General features: G+C 41.8%; 1 protein-coding gene across 1 annotated transcript in view; it reads left to right on the top strand.

Moving 5' to 3' along the window:
* The window catches only part of POMT2 (protein O-mannosyltransferase 2), a 40,147-nt gene that overhangs the window by 15,565 nt on the left and 4,491 nt on the right, over positions 1–20,091 (top strand). Inside the window, exons 9-20 of the mRNA XM_063117897.1 lie at positions 1,298–1,407; positions 4,137–4,203; positions 5,958–6,027; positions 6,506–6,584; positions 7,295–7,446; positions 10,073–10,164; positions 10,568–10,644; positions 14,431–14,502; positions 15,009–15,068; positions 15,263–15,368; positions 17,404–17,544; positions 18,847–18,961. Coding sequence (XP_062973967.1) covers positions 1,298–1,407; positions 4,137–4,203; positions 5,958–6,027; positions 6,506–6,584; positions 7,295–7,446; positions 10,073–10,164; positions 10,568–10,644; positions 14,431–14,502; positions 15,009–15,068; positions 15,263–15,368; positions 17,404–17,544; positions 18,847–18,961 — 1,141 coding nt within the window. The remainder of the gene's footprint in view (positions 1–1,297; positions 1,408–4,136; positions 4,204–5,957; positions 6,028–6,505; positions 6,585–7,294; positions 7,447–10,072; positions 10,165–10,567; positions 10,645–14,430; positions 14,503–15,008; positions 15,069–15,262; positions 15,369–17,403; positions 17,545–18,846; positions 18,962–20,091) is intronic.

Raw genomic sequence — 20,091 nt, 5'->3', positions numbered from 1 at the left:
ATAGCCCTTAGTTTGGTTCAGCAAAGCCTTCAGGTAAACTTACATAGCTGTTGGAGTTAAGCCCACTGCCCCATCTGAGTAAACCCATGTCCGCTGGCCCCCTAGTATGGTGCACCCCTATAGGCTCCTGAGAGAGGGGGCTGTCCGCTCCATGCCCCCGAGGGGGGTAGGGTGCCCCACAACAGTGCAGAGGGGACATCTGTATATCTCCTCTTGCCCCTTGGACTTCTCCCTCCCTGGCTTCAAACGTTTGACTGCAAAGCTGTACGCTGGTTAGCAAAGTCTGCCACCTAGTAACTGAAGATGGTACTGCATGCTTCAAACATGCACATTGAAATTACTTAAAGTTTATATGTTTTAAAAATAGAAATAACCCACAGGTGCACACCCCTAGGGTCCCCTTAGTATGTATGCCAAGTTTCTGTGACTAGGTTTCACAGTCTTGTCAAAATGGCACTGACAGACGGACACGCATTCTCTTTTTTAGTATAGACTCAGTCAGTAGTTTTTGCTGGGTTCTTCATTGCTCCTTCTTTGAATTCCCACCTAATTTTTTAAAATTCAGATTCAGTAGTTTAGAACAGGGGTGCAGAACTTTCAGCTTGCGGGCCTAATCTGCTCTGTAGGGCACCCCAATCTGCTGGTGCTTGCCAGCAACAGAACTTCTGCTGTTAACTTCTATCTCAGATCAGAGATAGCAGTAGGGCATCTAGCAGCAGGGGTTAGGGTCCCAATCAAGGGGGGTAGCAGTGGGGATTTGGACTCTCCCACATGGGGGGGAGGGGGAAGGGTGGCCAGACAACCCTGTGCACGAGGGAATCTCAAACTCCACCACCAACAAAGAGAAAAGGGGGTGGCATCAGGGGTGAGACCACACACTCTGACATCATCTAGCCCGTGAAGTGGGGGCAGTCTGACCCTCCACGTAAAACAGTTCTGCACCCGTGGTGTGGAAGTTGAAGCATTGATTGTATTGGATCTTTGATTTCCCAATGGATTTTGTGAAGAATGATAAGCGACGCTACGAATTGTTGTTTGATGCAATGCACTGTGGGGTAGAGAAAGACGACCATGCTGGCAGCACATGGTGATCCTGTGGGATCAGCAGTTTCACACCACAATGAAATCTCAGTCATGATAATAACTAACCGTCCCATACATGCGGGGCTGGCTTTATGTGGGTACTTTTATAAAGAGATGCCAGTGTGATTTCCATTAAGGTGAGACTGTGTTGAAACCATAGCTGTGGTATGGCCTTTTAAAGTAAGCCATCTCAAGCCATTGTTCTCTTCCTTAGATTTAGCATATGGCTCTGTGATAACAATGAAGAACCTTCGTATGGCAGGTGGATACCTTCATTCGCACTGGCATCTGTATCCTGAGGGAGTGGGTGCACGGCAGCAGCAGGTCAGTGAACTGTTAGAATGCTGTGTTTTGCTTGTGTTTCCATAAGTCGTTAAGGACACACTCTTATGCAAGTTTAGAAAGGAAAAAATCCTACAGTTCCTAGCGTCCCACCCCCCAACCATGCTTGCTGAGGGATGCTGGGAGTTGTAGGGGTTTTTTCTGCCTAAACCTGCACAGGATTGCAACCTAACATAGCAAGCCCATGGCCTTCAGACAGCTGGGGCAGCATAGAAAACTGCAGATCACCTCGTCTGCACCCATAGGCAGAGCTTTGAGCATGGAGGCAAAGATCAGCTCGTGGATCTGTATGAAGTCACAACTGTGACCTCATAAGCGAGCGAGAGAGCAAAGGGGCTGTGCTGGTGGGTGGGGAGGGAAGAGGCTGCGAGACACAATATCCTATGGGCTCTCCAATCCCTTCCCCACCTACTGAAAGGTAGGTTTGCTAAATGGGCTCCAAGGCCTGTCTAGATGCATTTCGCATTTTAAATGAACAAAGATGAAATCACCTCCGTCCGGGAGGACATGGGATAGATGGAGGGTTCTGAACTTGGAGCCATTCTTTCTATCAGGAGCACAACCCATAGGATTGTGCCCTAATGTTACTAAAATATGGGATAGGCTTGTATACTCTTCTGCCTTTGAAGCTGTCAGGTATATAAGTTCTTCCTGTGTTACATTTTCAGCAACAGGAGTGCCTTATGGAAATACTCCTAGAACACTTATAAGTCAAACCCTGTCTGGTGCCTCTGCATTTTAAGTTGCCAGATGTCCTGCAATAGCAGCAGTTATTTCATGCTGTTCCGTTACTTTCTCACTGTTGTGGGTATTTACTCAATATTTGCAGCCTGAAAGCCTCTGTGATATTTTAAGAGGTGTGTTAGTACTGTCAGTGGATACTAATCACGATGGCTACGTATTACTTCCAGGATCTGAGTCAGCCTGCCTCTGAATAGCAGTTGCTGTGGAACAAAAGCTGAGAGGGCGATAGCTGCAATGTCCAGCTTGCGAGCTTCCTAGAGGCTTCTGGTTGGGCATTGTGGGAGACAGGATGCTCAACCAGATATGCCCTTGGTTTGATCCAGCAGGGCTGTTCTCAGCACAGCGAACTTCTGTAAAGCACTGGTAAAATTCACGCAACCTTTGCTAAGTCTTCTGGGGAAGCACTTCCTTTGTATGGCAGTAGTCTCAGGTTAAAGGGGTCGAGGTTCCAGGATGAAATATGCTATAAACACCATTATTATTATTATTTATTTATATAGCACCATCAATGTACATGGTGCTGTACAGAGTAAAACAGTCAATAGCAAGACCCTGCCGCATAGGCTTACATTCTAATAGTAGTTCTTAATGCTAGTTTTTAATGTATAGTAGTTTTTAACTGCTATAAGGCCAAACAGATTGGGGGGGGGCTGTGTAATGAACATGGGTGTTTCTTTAAAACATCTCAGTGTAGATTTCTGATTTCTTAAATCAAAATGAGTTGACTTTATCAAAATAATTTGTAAATATTGATTGGGTTCAGAGGACATGATAACGGTGGGTTAAACAGTCAACGGTTGGTAATTGTGTTGTCTGTTGGGACTTTTTCACACCACAGCAGATTGTTCAGTCGAAATAACCAATGCAAATAACTAATGCTGTGCATAGTTGACTATTTGAACAACTGTTGGTTATCATGTCGTGCGTCAGGCACCGTTGAGTATTTCATTGCACAGTTGGTTATTTTCGGCAACTACAGAGTCCCCTGGCAAGAGTGACCAAAGTGGCGGCAGTTGCTCTAGCTCAGCCAACAGAACTCACAATGGCTGATGGGATACCAGCAGGAGGACTGAGAGAGGGAGGGATGTGTCAATCAAACACACTGTTAACGATGGTCTTATTCTTCACCAAGGTTGATTATAATCATGTCATGTGGGGAATACCCCCTCGATAATCAACCATGGAGTTGACTATTAATTCACCATTGACTATTGTGTTGTCCAAACGCATCCATTGTTTTGTATCATGTTTGTTTGTGCAACACAGTGATGTAAAAATCTATACTAAGAAAAGAATCACTGCAGTCTGAAAAAGGGCCTCCGGAAGCTCTGCCCCTTTAATTGTACCAGAACCCTTTAAGTTCTGGTCCTATTAAATTCTTACTATAATGTAGGAATGGTCTTACATCAAAAATTAAGGCAATGTCTTTGTGACATGTTCATTTCTGTTTGTGTCTTCTATTTTTTAAAATACAAAAGTTAAAGAATAGCTAAAACTTTTTGCATACCAGTGATGGTTTGTTTGCTCATGTATTGAAAAATTTATAAGCCATCTTTTAAGGAAAATCCTCTCAAGGTGGTATTGTAAGAAGTATTGTTGAGTTATCAGTTATGGGTGAGAATAACATCTGCAAGGCCAATGACACTTCTCAGTTCATACATTTATTGGAAAATGGATTATTTCTATTTGGCTGACTTCTTTCGAAAATAGCAATACAAGTGTTCTTCACACTTAGGAAAACATATTATAAAATACCATAGATCAAAAAAGCTGCAACTGTGCTGCTATTAATAAAAATAATCTGTAATTTAATTTATTAGATAAACATCAGCTATAAACCTGGTTCTTTCAGAAATGTACAACATGGTATTCATCAGTAGCTGATGCACAAAGTGTGGCTTATTGTTGATGAGTAAACCCTAAGATGTTTGAAGGGATGAAATGCAATGACTCCTATGTGTTCCTAGGTCACTGCATACTTACACAAGGACTTGAATAATTTGTGGATTATAAAGAAACCCAACTTCATCACAGGTAAATTGGGAACAAGCCAAGCGGATTATGTAACTCCTTTGTTCCTTTTTCAAGAAAAATTGTCTCTTTCCACAGAATTTGTGGCCTCCTTTCTACATCTGTAGTGTTACCCTGATTCTTCATTTGCTACATTTATATTCCACCTTCCCTCCAAAAAACTCAAGCGGCTCAGGTGGTTCCTCCTTCCCCACTCCGTAAAGTGGGGTATGCTTGTACCCCTGCAAGGGTGTCCATTTTTGGGTGCCATAGTTTAAGAAGAATATTGACAAACTGGAGCCTCTCCAGAGGATGAGACCTGGGATGTGAGAGGTATGGAACCCAAATCTAATGAGGAACAGTTGAAAGACCTGGCTGTGTTTAGCCTAGAGCAGAGAAGATTGGGGGAAGACATGATAGCAGTCTTCAGATATCTGAAGGGCTATCATCTAGAAGATGGGGCAGACTTTCCCTCTTGCTCCAGAGGGCACGAGACTAGAAACAAGGGGTAGAAATTTCAGGGAAGGAGATTTCAGCTAAACTTTAGGAGAAACTTCTTAATGGAAGAGCTGTTTGACAGTAGAACGCTGCCTCGGGAAATGATGGGCTCTCCTTTGCTGGAGGTATCTAAACGGAAGTTAGACACTTGTGTCAGTGAAAGCTGTAGGTGCATTTGATGAGCTGGAAATCATGCTCCTGTTCTCCCAGTTCTGTTTACTTTCACAGCAGAGGCTCAGAGAGGATTGCACATGTTTTTAAGAGTCTGGTAGTGGCGAGAAGCAGGTTTGGGAGCGTTTGCCTTTTTGGGTGGTGTGTAGTAGTGGCGGCGGAAATGCATCAGAGCTGGATAAGCATTTAGGTGGCGTCTTCAGACAATGGCAAGGCTATCCCATTGCATTCTGTAAAACAAAATGTGACCTCTACTGATCTAATCCTGTGATGCAGTCACAACTCTACACTCCTCTGGAATATGTCCAGGTTAATCTCTATTGACTGCATTTTTACCAGTTTATCAGATGATTAAGATAGTTACAAATTGTAATAAATGAATAGATTGTATCTCTCCTTTTTGATGGAAGCATAAACACAGACTCGGATCCTAGTTTGCAGTTGTTTAATCAGTTTCACGGTGCTACCAGCTAGAGGGCTCCTAGTGTTACCAATTAAATGGCATTGTGCAGCTCTTCTGTCTTCTTTTTTACATTTTTTTTTGTAATAAGAAAATGATGGAAGAAGTGGTGGAGAAACACAGCTGGGTCACAGATGAATCACATGTTGTCTGGACCCTCTGTAAAATTCTATAAATCAGCCAGGGGCAATTGTACAATAAAAGCTTCACCTGGAAACACCTTGAGTGAAAGACTGATCAGATCAAAATTAAAGCTTGCAAAGGGAAAGTTGTCATCAGTGCTGAAAATTGCGCTGTGTTCACCCTGCTGGCGTGTGATCTGCGATTTAGAATCCTGCATGTTTTGAATTACCAAGTCAATTGTCTTTTGAAACTGATGTTAGCATTAAAACTGTTCTCTCTTAACCCTTGCATGCTCTAGCACTTTTCTTGCCGTCCTAGTACCGGTACATTTTGTTTACCGTTACAGAAGCTTTTTATCATAATGATATTACTTAGTTTAACATTTCTGTGGGTTGAGCTATATCATAGTCTAGGGGAAAAGGTAATATATATTTAATTACACTTTCCTAGTTTATTTCACATCAGCATTCTTACATCTTTTCCATTCTCCTCAGATCTCATGCTGTGACCTCTTCTGTTTCACCAGATCATTCAGACCCTTCCTTCCCTGTGGAGTTTGTGAGGCATGGCGATGTTATCCGTCTGGAACACAAAGAGTAAGTAGGAAACGAAAGGAATGTTAAAGACACTCTAGATTTAACCTAGTAATTCTAGTTGAGGATGGTAGTAAGAGTAATTACATTTTTGTTAGAACAGCCCTTGAAACAGGTATTTGTTATTATGTATGTTTCACATGTATTCTGGGATACTTCCTCTGCGTATTAGACTTTGAAAGCTTTCTTAGGACCAAAGTAGATGAGACTGGGATCCACGATTGGATCTCCCATTAGTCTTTAAGGTGCCACAAGGCTCGTCATTTTTTCTGTGACAGACTAACATGGCTACTCATCTGGGAGTTATTACCATGGGAGAGAATATGCACCTCACTGTAAATTGTGACATTTGAATGTTGGCAGATACACACTTAGCAAAGCATCCCTTATAATGCCACCATATTCAACTGTGTTAAAGATTATTCACTTCTTAAAGTATTCCAAGTATAAAATCAAAAGTTTGTTTTTATTTTAACTTTAGGACCTCTAGAAACTTACACAGTCATCAACATGAAGCCCCCTTGACAAGAAAGCATCTTCAGGTCACTGGGTATGGCATAGTAAGTGAATACTTGACGCTGCTTGCCACTTGAAATATATTTCTAAAGTGAAGGGCTTTTTCTGCTCTTCTGCTTTTCTTTCTCTTAAGCCATTCAAAATCTGTAATTTTTCATTCAAGAAGAGAGAGGTTGTAGAGGAGTTTATAGGCTCAGTTATGATGGTTTTCACTGTTAGAGACTAGACACATAACAATTTGTGTTCTTTTCATGAACCTAGTCCTCTTTCCTGCTGGCCCTACATGCCTATTGTCCTTCCCAATAGTATTCCTAGTAACTACCGAAAGCCGTTTATCAAAGGAGAAAGGCCCAAGATATGTCATTGTGTGTGATACTCTGTGTAAGTAACTTAAGCATCTTAGGGTGCGATCTTATACATGTTTAGATGGAAAAAAAGTCCTAAAACTTCCAGAATTCCCCAAGCCAGCATGGCTAGCAGGAGAATGGTGGGAGTTATAGGACTTTTGTCTATCTAAATCTATGTAGGATTGTGTCCTCCACTGTAGAAATTGTGTGTCCCACCTCCTAGCGTGTACAGGCAGTAGTGCATATTGCTGTTGTCTGGACAGCATGCTGATGGGCCTTATTCATTCCTCAGTAGTCCTGCCAGTTCCGTGAAGCTTCAAAAGCTCACATCTGACTAGTTCATAATAGCAGTTCTTGGTGGTTCCCTCCCCCTGTCCTGCTTCCCTGGTGGCATGTTTGTTTCCTAGAATGGAACTGGAGATTCCAATGACTTCTGGCGAATTGAGGTTGTGGGAAGAAAGGCTGGGAAACGTATCAAAGTCCTCCGTAGTCAAATCCGACTGATTCACCTGGCTACAGGCTGCATCTTGGGTTCAACTGGAAAGACGCTACCCAAATGGTAAGTAGGCAGAAATGAGTTTTCATGGAATTCTAGAGCTGAATGAAACTGAAAAGCCATCAAGACCAAACTCCGGCCAAAGGAAGGACTCATATCCCTCTTGGCTCCTGGTTGCACATATGGTATTATGCATTACAGGCCACAGTGTGTCATGAGTAGATAGCAGATGCACAGCTGAAAGACACTATAGAGCTCGAGGCTTGTAGATAAAGCCTCTGGCAAAATCTCCAAAGTTAGCTGCTTGTCCAGGCCAGCTTGGGTGAGAGTTACCCATGCTCTACTGGCAGCCTGCCAATAGTTAGGGCTGGTGCTTTTCCAGTTTGTAGGAACGTATGAAGCACTCTTCAAGTCATAGGCTTATGTCCAGAATAGGAGGGATCAGTGGGATAATATATGCTTTCCCACACCCCTCCCAAGGCACAACCTTGGCGACGGCTGATCTAGACAGCATTGCACCCCAGAGGCTGTTATTGGGGGGGGTCACATTCACCACTGATCTGATTTGCTGAACAGATGAAGTACAGGGTTTCCAGTGGCAGAAGGAATGCATGCTTTATCTTACTTTGCTTCTTTTACTTCAGTTATTCCGTTTATTTGCTTCCCTTTAATAAATCTTCCCTTCACCCATTGGTGTGCTTATTGTTTCTGGATATCTTAAAAAAGAACCGTTGCCTATTGGGAAAACAGATGACTGGAAGTGAGTGAACAAAGGCGCAACCTACAGGGGAAGGGAGGAGGCACAGGAAAAGAGAGAAGGCGCACACATCCCATCGGGTCACTGCCAGTCCAATATGGCAGTGGTAGTGAGTTCTTTTCTAGTCCCAAATACAACTGATAGACTGTGAGCATGAGCAGAAATATTCCAAGAAGTCTGCCCACAATAAGTTTAATGTCAGTGCGTTTCCATGAAACCCAATGTTCTTTCTCTGACTGCAACACTTCTAAATGCCCCAGAGGAAGTAGAAGAGAAAAAATAAGACCGGGGGTTGGAGGGAGCTTTTCTGACTGTATTGAACCAAATCATCTGAAAATAAATTCCACCATATTCTTCAGAAATCTGATTTATTACAAAGTTCCTTGCTATAGGGTTCAATCCTAAGATTTAAGTGAAGTAACTTCACAGAAGGAAGGTTTTCAGTCTACTCCTCCTGACAGCAACCTGCGACCCCTGAAAAGCCTTTCTGGAGGTTTGGGGGGACCATTCTGAATAATGTGTGATGAGTGTGGGAGCTGCTGATGGGTGGAGAAAATGGAAAACTTTCCTCCTATGAACTTCCTCGACTTATTTTATGACTCAAACCATTGTCTTTTAGACTTGATGTGTGAGAGAATATCAGTTAGTTCTTAGCACTTCTTGCTAAACATAGTGTTCCTCAGTAATTCTTCTGATGAGCTTTACTTTTTCATTAAAATGTCAGTGTAATTGTCTGTACTGAAAGCCTTGTAACAGCAGAAAACTCCCCTTCTCTGAAAATGTTGACCATATTTTTTTATTGGTCCTCATAAACTTTTGAACAGATAATATAAGCCATTTCTCCTTTCTAATAAAAAGAGATATTCTTTATGGATTTTTCTGTTATGCAAGTTGCCAGTGAAGAGCAGGTGTGGGAAACAAAATACTCTTAGAAGCGCTTGGGCCCACCTCTGCCTGCACAATGGAGTGTGCCTCAGTCCCTATGTAAGGGGATCTGCTCTAGGAGGGTGAATTCATAATTCGATCCTGGATGTCTTTCAGCCAGAAAGCCAGTTAATCTAAGGCCATTGTGATACTGAGTATTAGAAAATGAACTCTTTCATTCCAGGTCATTTCACTACAGGAGCCAGCAACTAATACGAGAACATTGCAGTTATAAAAAACAATCTTAAAATACTTTGCAAGATTTATAAACCTAAGAATCAGGGGATTTGTTGCCTAGTAAAGATGAAATGGTGGTTGTGGGAGGACTGATATCTTTTTCCAGAACAAACCACATGGAGTGTGACCCATTCAGTTATGACTGCTGGATATTGGATTAGCCATTTTCCACTTAGGGAAATTGTTCCTATCCTAGGCTTGTTTGTCACATTTTACGGATGAAAAAATATCCCTTGTGTCTTTGCATGAGTGTGCGTGACCCTTCTTTTGAAATGATTAGAACACTTTTATGGTTCCCTCCCAGGTACATAAATCCCTTTCCTGGCATTTTTAAAGTTCACGTGAGCCAGATATATGTTGCCCATTCCCATCACATACTGCTGCTGTGTCTTCCCCAACCTGATGCCCTCCAGTTGTATTTGATTACAACTCCCATCATCCTTAGCTAACAGGTCATGGGCTATGTTTACTGGACATAAGGGGAATCTAACACAACTGGATACCTCCAAGTTGTAGAAGGCTGATGTAGATGTTTAAATTAAGCAACTAGAACTCAGTTGTATGTATGCTTCTGTAACTTAGATGTGTGTCTTTTGATTCCCTTACGTTGTGACTTGCTTTTATGTGAATTCTGAAACACCAGTGTTTCTGGACCGAGCAAAGTGTGTCTGACAGAGAGGTGCATTGCAGAGGATCAAAGAATATGAATGCTGGTTGGGATGAAGAAGACCAGAAGTTTTGTTGATGATTGCCAGTGTTCCTCTTTCACAGGGGCTGGGAGCAGGTGGAAGTCACTTGTACTCCATATCAGAAGGAGACTCCTAATACTCTCTGGAATGTCGAAGATCACATTAATTCCAGGCGTAAGTGATTGAATGTACCTTTTTGCCACAGAATTATCTGCAGGGGGTGGCTTGCTTGTTGTTGCTTGTTTTGTTTTTTTTAAAGAGAGAGATACTGTAGAGCTGTTGGGGCAAAAGAATTGGAATTCCTGGATAATTTTCACAAGGCTGAATTGGAGCATGCGGCTTAGTCTTGCTGATATCCACAGAGGAACATTCTGTGATCCACATTTGATGTTTTAGTGCATAATGTGATAGGTTGAAAAGATGGCTAGTCAAGGTATGTTACATGGTGGTGGTGGTGGGTTTTGTCTCGTCACCCTCTGGACAGTGTCACCCACATTAAGTCTAGCTTAATACAGAAGGAATGGTTGTGCATATTTGACCTGTGAGATTCCATTTTCAACTGTCTTCTTTTCTGTAGTGCCCAATATCAGTTTGGATGTTCTGAAGCCTTCCTTTCCAGAGATCCTGCTGGAATCGCACGTGGTTATGATCCGAGTAGGTAGATTGGCTTGTTTTCCACATTTCTTTGGTTTTTTTTTAATAAACAAACAAAAATTTGTTTGAGAGGGCTCTTAGTAGGCCTATTCGCACATCACAACAAGCCATTGTAGGTTAATTAACCCATGGGGCTTTGCGATGTGTGTCAGCTACTTTGAATATACAAGACACAGTGGGCAGGTGACTTGCACGACATACCAAGGCTTGTCATGTCATGCAAACCCTGGCATTATGGGTTATGCGATGCCCAGGTTCACATGACATGAGAACCCTTGGATAACCCTAGAACAACCCATTGTTTAACCTTTCCATAACCCACGACATCCAGGTGTTTAAACCATGGTGATTGTGTGAACTGGGTCATTATTGTGGCTCTCTGGTGCCCACCTTTAAATTATTGATAAGTGTTTCCCTATAACTGAAAGAAGATAAATTCTTGTATGTTAATGTTACCAGTGTGATAATGGTAAAAAACACATATTACTAAGGAGAAAAAAGGGAAAACGTATTTCAAAAGGTGATGCTTGCATGCTAGAGAGTGAGAACTCACTGTTGAAGGGAAGAGCTGGAACACCCATGTTTTATATCCAGAGATTTGCTGCTCCCTATTTGAGGTCACCATGGGCAACTTAGCACTTTGTTCAACTGTTCTGCCAGTCTGATTCTGACTGAAACTGAAATTTCTCTAAATGTTATTTTTGTATTTGTTTACACTATCTGGAACTGTCAGGTGTAAGGAGAAATGGGAATACAAACTAGTATTAACTCTTTTTCATGGTGAGCAGTTATAGTGTTGCACTAGATAAGGGAGATATTTTATTTATATTCCAAATTCCATAGTAGGACAATACCTTTTCATAGACCATCCCAAATTTCATTTTCATTGGGCTAATAAAGGTATTGTCCTACTATGGATTTTGGATTTGTTTCTTATGGGCCAACTCTACTACCTCTTACTTTTTTATTTATATTTCATTCTCTCTTTTTAATTTCATTTAAACAGTAACCCCCAACAACAAAAAAGCACATCAAAATCACAAAGCTTCCTACACTGGCTGCATTGACAGATTCTAGGTTTGCTGTAATGTGTAAATCAGGAATTGTGGCTTAAAATAAACTCTAGTTTGTTAAACAAGCCAGTGAAGCAATCCAGTTTTGTTGTTGGCTTATTCAGCAGTTGACTGTGGTTTATTTTAAATCAGATTCCTGGTTTGCAGAGAATGACATTCTAGTAATCTGCTCTGGTCAAATGAAGTTTCTGGTTTATTCTACCTCCCCATCATGAAGTAGAAGGGGAAGGGTGAGCGCGCTAACCTGGGGCTTCACTTCAGCTCCTTTCTCTTTGTGCACATTGTGCTAAACCATGGTTTACTATTACATGTGACCCTTCCCACTGATTTTGGGTTTCTTTAATGAAAAGTATTTTCTTTCTGGAGGGAAAGCAAACTTAATGAGTCTATATTTGGCGGGAGATTTTAACATACGTTATTGACAATAAAGAACTGTTGGGAAAAAAACTGTGGACATGTTCGTTTTGAGGAAGCTTCCGGAAGCATTCCCACTTGGGTAGTAAAAATCAAATTCTGTTTGGGTATTTTTAGGCTGCCTCCACTAGAGGGCAATCTGATTATATTGGCAAAACATAGCAGTAAATGACTGGATGTGTGTGCGTGTGGATGTGTACATACTAGCTTTTTTTGCAAATGCTGGTTAATGTCAGAAGAACTGCTTTCCTGGATCAGAGTAAAGGTCCATCGACTCCAGTGTTCTGTCTCCTGTGGTGGTCTGTCAGATGTCTCTGGGAAGCTCACAAGCAGGGTTATGATGCAGATAACCATCGTTCTATTTCTAGAGGGAACATGCATTTGAAGAAAATATTTTGGAAAAAGTTGTCTTCTTGTAAACTCTATTTTTGTCTGGGACTGTGTGCTCCAGTGTCTTGTTCTACCTAATGGTTTTAGCCAGTTTGAAAGGCCCTTGGCTCTTAAAGTCTCAGGCACAGCCTGATGCTCCTGTCATGCAGTTACATGAATATAAGGTAAAAGATCTGTGCTATGAACTGTGATTAAATAAATGGTCTGTTCCTTTGTCAAAGCTATGTAGCTGTTCCTGTGGGTATTGAATAAAGTTAAGTTAGGGTGTCTTGTGAAATGTTTAACTTCGATTATTGTGGAACTCTCCTGCCATGTGCATATAGAACTGAATGCTTGTGTTTGTCTGATTTTTGCGGGAAAGTATTTTGGATTTAAACCCACGTTGTCATTTCAGGAGTCTGAGTGTGATGGGGGCAGGCCTTCTGCTGCTCAGCGGTTTCTCAGACACATGTGGCATCACCCTAAGAAGAAGTTCGGTCTCTGAGAAAGATGGTAGTCTTAGGATAGGTACCTGCATGTTGCCTTGTTGGTTAATATCTGGAGGAGCCTGGCATCTAAACATTAAATGTATTTGAATCTGTCCTCAGGAAATTCTGTGCCATCACTGTAGTCTAGAAGCGAGATAGATTTATGCTGTAAGAGGGGCTGGCAATATACAAAGGCATATAATAGAAAAGGCAATAGTGGTGAAAATATGTACAAAAAAGAACCCTAAAGGCAACCACCATAGAAACAAATTCAACACATTGAATTAAATAGTCATTCAAACAATTATTCTACTCCAAGTAAACTTTTACTAAAGTAACCACTTTACAGTACAATGCTACTACCACATGTGTAACATTTCATTACATATCCATGATATTCAACACCTGTGTAGTATTTCCTCATATAACATTTACATTTAGTATCCAATCATAAACTATTATTACAAAAAATCAGACCCATCAACGTTCAAACTCATTTAACCCTTGAATCTAAATCATTCATTATAACAAGACCAAAATTATTTGTTAACAAGGTTCATGCTATTCCTTGTTTCAAAATATCTTCTTCCAAAACGCTGGTCTTTGTACTCACTAACAGGCAGTGGAAAGCTGACGAATTTTTTTCTTTATAAAGTTTTTCAACCTGAGAACATCTTCCGGAATTTTATCAAAAACAGTCAACAGTCTTTCCCTTAATCACACTGACTAATTTCGTCAGCTTTCCACTGCCTGTTGGCGAGTACAAAGACCAGCGTTTTGGAAGAAGATATTTCAAAACAAGGAATAGCATGAACCTTGTTAACAAATAATTTTGGTCTTGTTATAATGAATGATTTAGATTCAAGTGTTAAATGTGTTTGAACGTTGATGGGTCTGATTTTTTGTAATAATAGTTTATGATTGGATACTAAATGTAAATGTTATATGAGGAAATGCTACACAGGTGTTGAATATCATGGATATGTAATGAAATGTTACACATGTGGTAGTAGCATTGTACTGTAAAGTGGTTACTTTAGTAAAAGATTACTTGGAGTAGAATAATTGTTTGAATTACTATTTAATTCAATGTGTTGAATTTGTTTCTATGGTGGTTGCCTTTAGGGTTCTTTTTTGTAAATATACAAATGTATGACAGGTCATGATGGCTATGTCCTTTGTCCTGGGTTAGAGGCAGTTTGCTCTTGACTGAGTACTGGTGGCTGGAGAAGAACAGTGGGAGAGGGCTATTGCTTTCATGCCCTGCTTGTGTGCTTCCCAGAGACATGTGTTGGGCCACGGTGTGACACAGGATGCTGTGCTAGTTCTGGTCTGATCCAGCAGGGCTGCTCTTAATTTTTTTAGACGTATATCCAGGGAGAACGTTTATGGGCATTCACAAAGATCTTGCAGCATAACTATAGCTTTTATGTTTCTTGTAGGGAAACAGTGGCCTCAAACCAAAGGAGAATGAAGTCACTTCCAAACCCTGGCACTGGCCCATCAATTATCAAGTATGTGGGCAAAACTGATTCAGGGTGGGGGAGGGTGTGGCTAGTTTTTTGGATTTCATGTGATGTCTCCTTGTTTTTAAGGGAACAGTATAAACAACTGCTCTTCACCTGTGTCTGGATATTTACCGGATGCTTGTTTAAAAGACATCTGCACAAAACCTTGTCTTGTCTCACGTTTTCCCTTCTGTTGCTCTTGTTACTTGGTAACAGCATGTTTGTTAAGTATTCCGTGTCTGCTACATAAGCAGTGCCCCAGGACTATTAGGCATCTGTTCTGTGGCTATCAAACAGTAGCTGAAATGGCTCCCATGATAAATATAGGTTGGTATAAAAATGTATCTCTCAGAATGTCTTAACTATAGTAGCTGTACAGCTGTGGAGTATAAGAGATGCTGCTTTCTCTTGTAACCGAGTTTACTTATAGAAACGTCAGGCTTAAGGTAAAAATGCAGGCTGGATAACCATTCTATTGATCACTTCTGACAAAGCCATCTATTTCTTCGTAGGGTCTGCGTTTTTCCGGAGTCAATGAAACTGACTATAGGGTTTATTTGCTGGGAAACCCGGTAAGCACAATTTGTTTTTGTTTCCCCCAGTTGGGGTGGAGGGGTTGGGATTCAGCTTTGTTTTGGCCTTTCTTGAATGTGGATTCCTTCCCTTCTTGCCAGATATTTCCTCCAACCCTTCTCAATAGTTTCCCTACAGTTTTTTTTTGTGCCCCTTGTACATCTTTGACTATTTGTAAGACTTCCCCTTACAGGTGATCTGGTGGATGAACCTAATCACTATTGGCTTGTATGTTATCATGGCAATATCTGTATCTGTGGCTTTGAAGAGGGGAGTTCAGCTGACAGCTGAGCACAAAGGTAAAGAGAATTTTCCAACTTCTGTGTCTCTAGGCTTTCTGCTGCGGGAAGATTCGCCATCCATGGGATGGCATGGGGGAAGCATATCTCAGAGCATGAGTGTAGTATAGAAAGGATCGTGATAATGATGGGTGGAGTCTTAGAGTCACGAATGCATTTTTCTTGCATGTTCTGGGGCTCCCAAAAGTTGAGGAATCCTCCAAAATGGCCTCCTATACAGCATGAGGAAATAGAGTTGGAAGAGGAGGCCAGATACAAATGTGGAAGTATTTGTATGTATGTACATATAGAATGCTTTGGATTCTGGCATGGCATTTTAAGAAAGGCTCTGTGTCTTTTTAATTGAATAAGATAAACATCTGTAAAATAACAAATCCGTGTAGTGAATGCTAGACCACATTCCCTTCAGAGAGGCATTTTGGAAAGGAAAGGAAAAGTACTGATGTTAATGTTCAGCAAAGGAAATTCAAGAAACGAAAAATAGAAAAACTGTCATGTACTCATGCTAATTGTTGTGAACCATCTAGGAAGCTTTGGCTATTGGGCAGTACAGAAATGTAATACATACATTCATATACACACACATATAGCAGGTTGCTGCTGCTACTTCTACTACCGCTAAAGAGTTCCTGTGACAAGGAAAATAGTATAAGGGAACAGTTCCTTCTCATATATTCTTGGAATCTTGGAACTCCTGATTGAGCCACTCCTTTAGGGCATTACTGCCTTCCTGACCACCACTTAAAGGGCAATCTACTGGGCCATATCTGGTGCTTGTTCCGTTTATATTGCATCTTGGGTTTCTTTACAGTTGCATATAGTAGTATCACCAGTGTGGCGTTGTCTAGTTGTCATAAGGAATTAATGAAAAGCCATGGCCAGAATATTTCTTTTAAACCCTGTTGGGAGCTTCTACTAGTTAGTTAGAAGGAGGAAGTGGTAAAAGCATGCTAGTTTTTCCCTGCCATCTCTGTCACTCCTCAGATGTAGAGGGTATGCAGTAGACGTCTTCTTCTCTCCATGGAGAAGCTCCGTGAGATTTAGAATCTTGTAAAATCAGGGTTTTAAGTCTCAGGGAGAGCCTGCATTGGTGGAGGAGGACCTCTGCTACAGACAGTTGTGGAAGACATGAGAATGGGTATCAGCGTACCTCCTGACCTGTAGCGTTTGCAGTAAATCTCTTCATCAGACTTTTGTTATTTCTGCATAGGATCATGATATTAACTGAACAAATAGCTCTTATGTAGCTTTCCATGATGGTCTGTGAAATGCCACTAATTTTCTTAATCTATGCTGGTTTGGAACTTTAGCAATTACTATCATGCAGACTGGAATTAGATCTGGTTATTTACAGTGCACTCTGGGCATGTGTCAGCAATACACTTCTCCCCACAAGCTCTCAACCGGCAAACTGTTGACACGAAAACAATTTACTAATTTATACACTCCATAAAACTAGATCATGAGTTCTCAACAAGGGGGGAATTCCCCCCTGGGGGGGAATTTTAGGGCTCCAGGGGGGGAATTGGGACCACTATTCAGCAAAGTATGATGTCCTGTACATTATGTCTTCCTACACATGTTATTAAAAACGTCCCAGAAAAGTGTCATGTTGTCTGCAAAAGCCAGGCCTTTGCTCTCTTTTCCCTCCCTCCCTCCTTCACAATCCTAGAAGTTTCAAGCTTCCCATTTAAAGGGGCAACGCAAAGCATGGGAGCTGAGAATGTAAAAAGGGCCATGCTTTGTGTTGCCCCTTTAAATGGGACTAATATAGAAAAAAATAAAAGATTTTCAATGTTATATGCATATTGTTTGGAATGCACCTTTTGAGTTAGACTATCTTGGGAAGTGGGGAATTATATTCTGAACAATGGTGAAAGGCGGGAATGGAGCAAAAAATGTTGAGAATTACTGAACTAGATCTCTACAGGAAGTTAGTCATGAACAAATGTTTATGCAGTTTTGTGATAGAAGAATTCAAGAAATGTGGTCAATGAACAGGACCTCAGGTGTGTGCATTTCTGTTGTGTTCCAGAGCTTTCTCTAGTCCTGTTGCATGGCGGAGGAAGGATTATGTTGGGATGGCTTCTCCATTATCTTCCTTTCTTCATGATGGGCAGAGTACTCTATTTTCATCATTACTTCCCTGCCATGCTTTTCTCCACCATGTTGACAGGTATGTTTCATTCATCATCACACAGTAGGAACTAGAAGTCGTGGTAGATTAGATTACAGAGAGCTTTGAAAAGGCGTGAGTGTAAGGAATCACTGTGTTTTTATGGAATCATAGTTGGTTTAAGCCTAATGCTTTGAAAAATTCTTCCAGTAAACAACGACCCTGTTCAGATGACATACCAAACCATGGTTAGGATGCTAACCCTTTTGCAGCAAATGGTTAGCGAGCATATTTAAACCGTGGTTATGTAGCCACCATGGTTAGGAATAGTTCACACAACATGCTAAGTCATGGTTCATGTGACACACTAAGCCATAGTGACCCTGTTCAGATGACACACTAAGCCACATTTTTTAAACATTATGGCTTAATGTGTCGTGCGAACCATTCCTAACCATGGTGGCTACATAACCATGTTTTAAACACACTCACTAACCATTTGCTGCAAAAGAGTTAGTAGCCTAACTATGGCTCAGAGTCTTTATCAGCAGCAAGACCAGTGTGGTTTGGACGTGGATCCGGGAGATCTGGGTTCAGAATGCCAGCCTTACTGGCTAGCCTTGGACAACTTACTTTCCCACCCTCATAATTTCTCTATCTGTAACATGGATATCATAATGAACTATCCAGAGGGCTGTTGTGAGGGTGCATGTAATAAAAATTCCAAAACAACTTGTCTAAAAAGTGCTGTAGAAATGCCTAACAATAGTCCATATTTAGAATATTTTATATTTCCCTATGTATGTTAAGAATATTCTTAGACTTTTTTCTTCTTTCTTTAAGGGTTGAAATATTCTCACCTTTGGCATTGAGAGATGCTATTTTACAGTTGCAGGTTTCTTTTTACATTGCGATTTTACTTCATTTTGCATCTTGCTAGCCACTGTCTAGCATAATCAAGTGTGTCTCTGATATTAGCTTTTAAGATTCCTTTATGAAAGAGAGACAATTTCAGGAGAGGATAGTAGTAGCAATATTAATAATGAGAAATTTAAGTGGTGTAATTTTTAATATCTGATGCCTTTTTCTTCTGGGACTAATGAGCATGTCTGCTAAAATACAGAATATTAGCTTGCCATTAGAAAGCTTATTATAGGAACTACCGTAGAAAGCTCCTTCAGACTGTGAAATAAAATTGGGTGTGCCATTTATCTCAGAGAGATGTATTGGTCCTTCTGATAAATGGAACAGCATAAGGCAGAAAAGTGGCTACATGTATTGATATAATTACTGGAGTCTGCATGGACCTTTTTATACTTCCAGTGTGCCTGGCTAATCTCTCTTTTCCTCTTTATCCCCCAGGGATTACATGGGATGTATTCCTGAAATTTTGCACTAGGCCTCTGTCAGCCAGCATCCAGACTAGAAATGTTTATAATTATGGGATAGTGATGCTGATCCTGTTCAGTATATGCGGGTGAGAATTGGCTCCGGAGCTGTTAACATACGTCAGAGGGCTATTTTTGAGGATGGTACACCATGTCAGACTACCTATACATGTGGTATTGTGAAGGGTCTTGTAGAGTAATCAATAGCGATGGGGCGAAAATTCGCTGGGACGTGCAAGCTCACCACATGCCCTGTGTCCAGCCCTCTTGTGCCCCGACGAATGTGTCCAGCGGATTTTCACCCCATGGTCCCTATACTGACACAGGGGCACAGGTCCGGGCGGAACTCACTTCCTCCCAAACCTGCGCGTGCCCTTTGGCCTTCTCCCCCCTGCTGCGGTAATGGCGGCTGCCATTACTGCAGTAGGCAAAGATACAGTCTGGGGAAATTGCATATTTTCTCCTTCCACTCTACTTAGTCCTCCCCTCTGCTGATGGGGATCTTAAAGGTCCCTATTAACAGGGCCTTGAAGCCCCCCCCATCGGTGGGGGGGCGAAGAGGAGAAGGGTTTTTTTCCTTTCTACTGCAATGGCAGCCACCATTAGAGTAGAAGGGGAAAACCCTTCTCCTCTCCTCCCCCCATGCCCACTGGGGCCTGATTGGGGTGGGGGGGGAGTGTGCCTTCCAAGCCTCCGGAAAGCATGCAGATTCCCCTGGCCACGCCAGTAGCATGGCGGGGGGGACGGGACTTGCACACTTTCTGGAGGCCCAGAAAGTGTGCTTTCCTGCGCCTCTCACCCCTCTCTTGACCTTTGGGGCTGGAAAGGGCCTCTTAACACAAACAATGGGGCCCTGATGGGTGCCTGGGGGGAGGGAGGGAAAGTGCACATCTGGGCCCCTGAGAAGTGCGCAATTCCCCTGGCATGTTAATGGCGTGCCATGGGAGTTTTGCACTTTCCAGTGCCTTGGTCCACACGGAACCCGGAGTGCTCGCTGGGCCGACTCAGCCAGAAGTGGGCCGTCTGGGTAGCACTCGGTGAGCTCGTAATGGCTCAGGCACAGCCTTATGTTGTTTCGATGTGATGATATAATAAGCTTTGTTTTTACAGTGTCCCATTCTCTTTAACTGCAGAGTTTGGTGGTCAGTACATCTGAATTAACACTGACCTACCTTGCAAGGTTCCTTAGTTCTCATTACTGCCGTAATCAAGTATTTCA

Source organism: Elgaria multicarinata, chromosome 2 (assembly GCF_023053635.1).
Source record: "Elgaria multicarinata webbii isolate HBS135686 ecotype San Diego chromosome 2, rElgMul1.1.pri, whole genome shotgun sequence".
Taxonomy (NCBI): Eukaryota; Metazoa; Chordata; class Lepidosauria; order Squamata; family Anguidae; genus Elgaria; species Elgaria multicarinata.
This window is presented reverse-complemented; position numbering and strand designations above follow the sequence as displayed.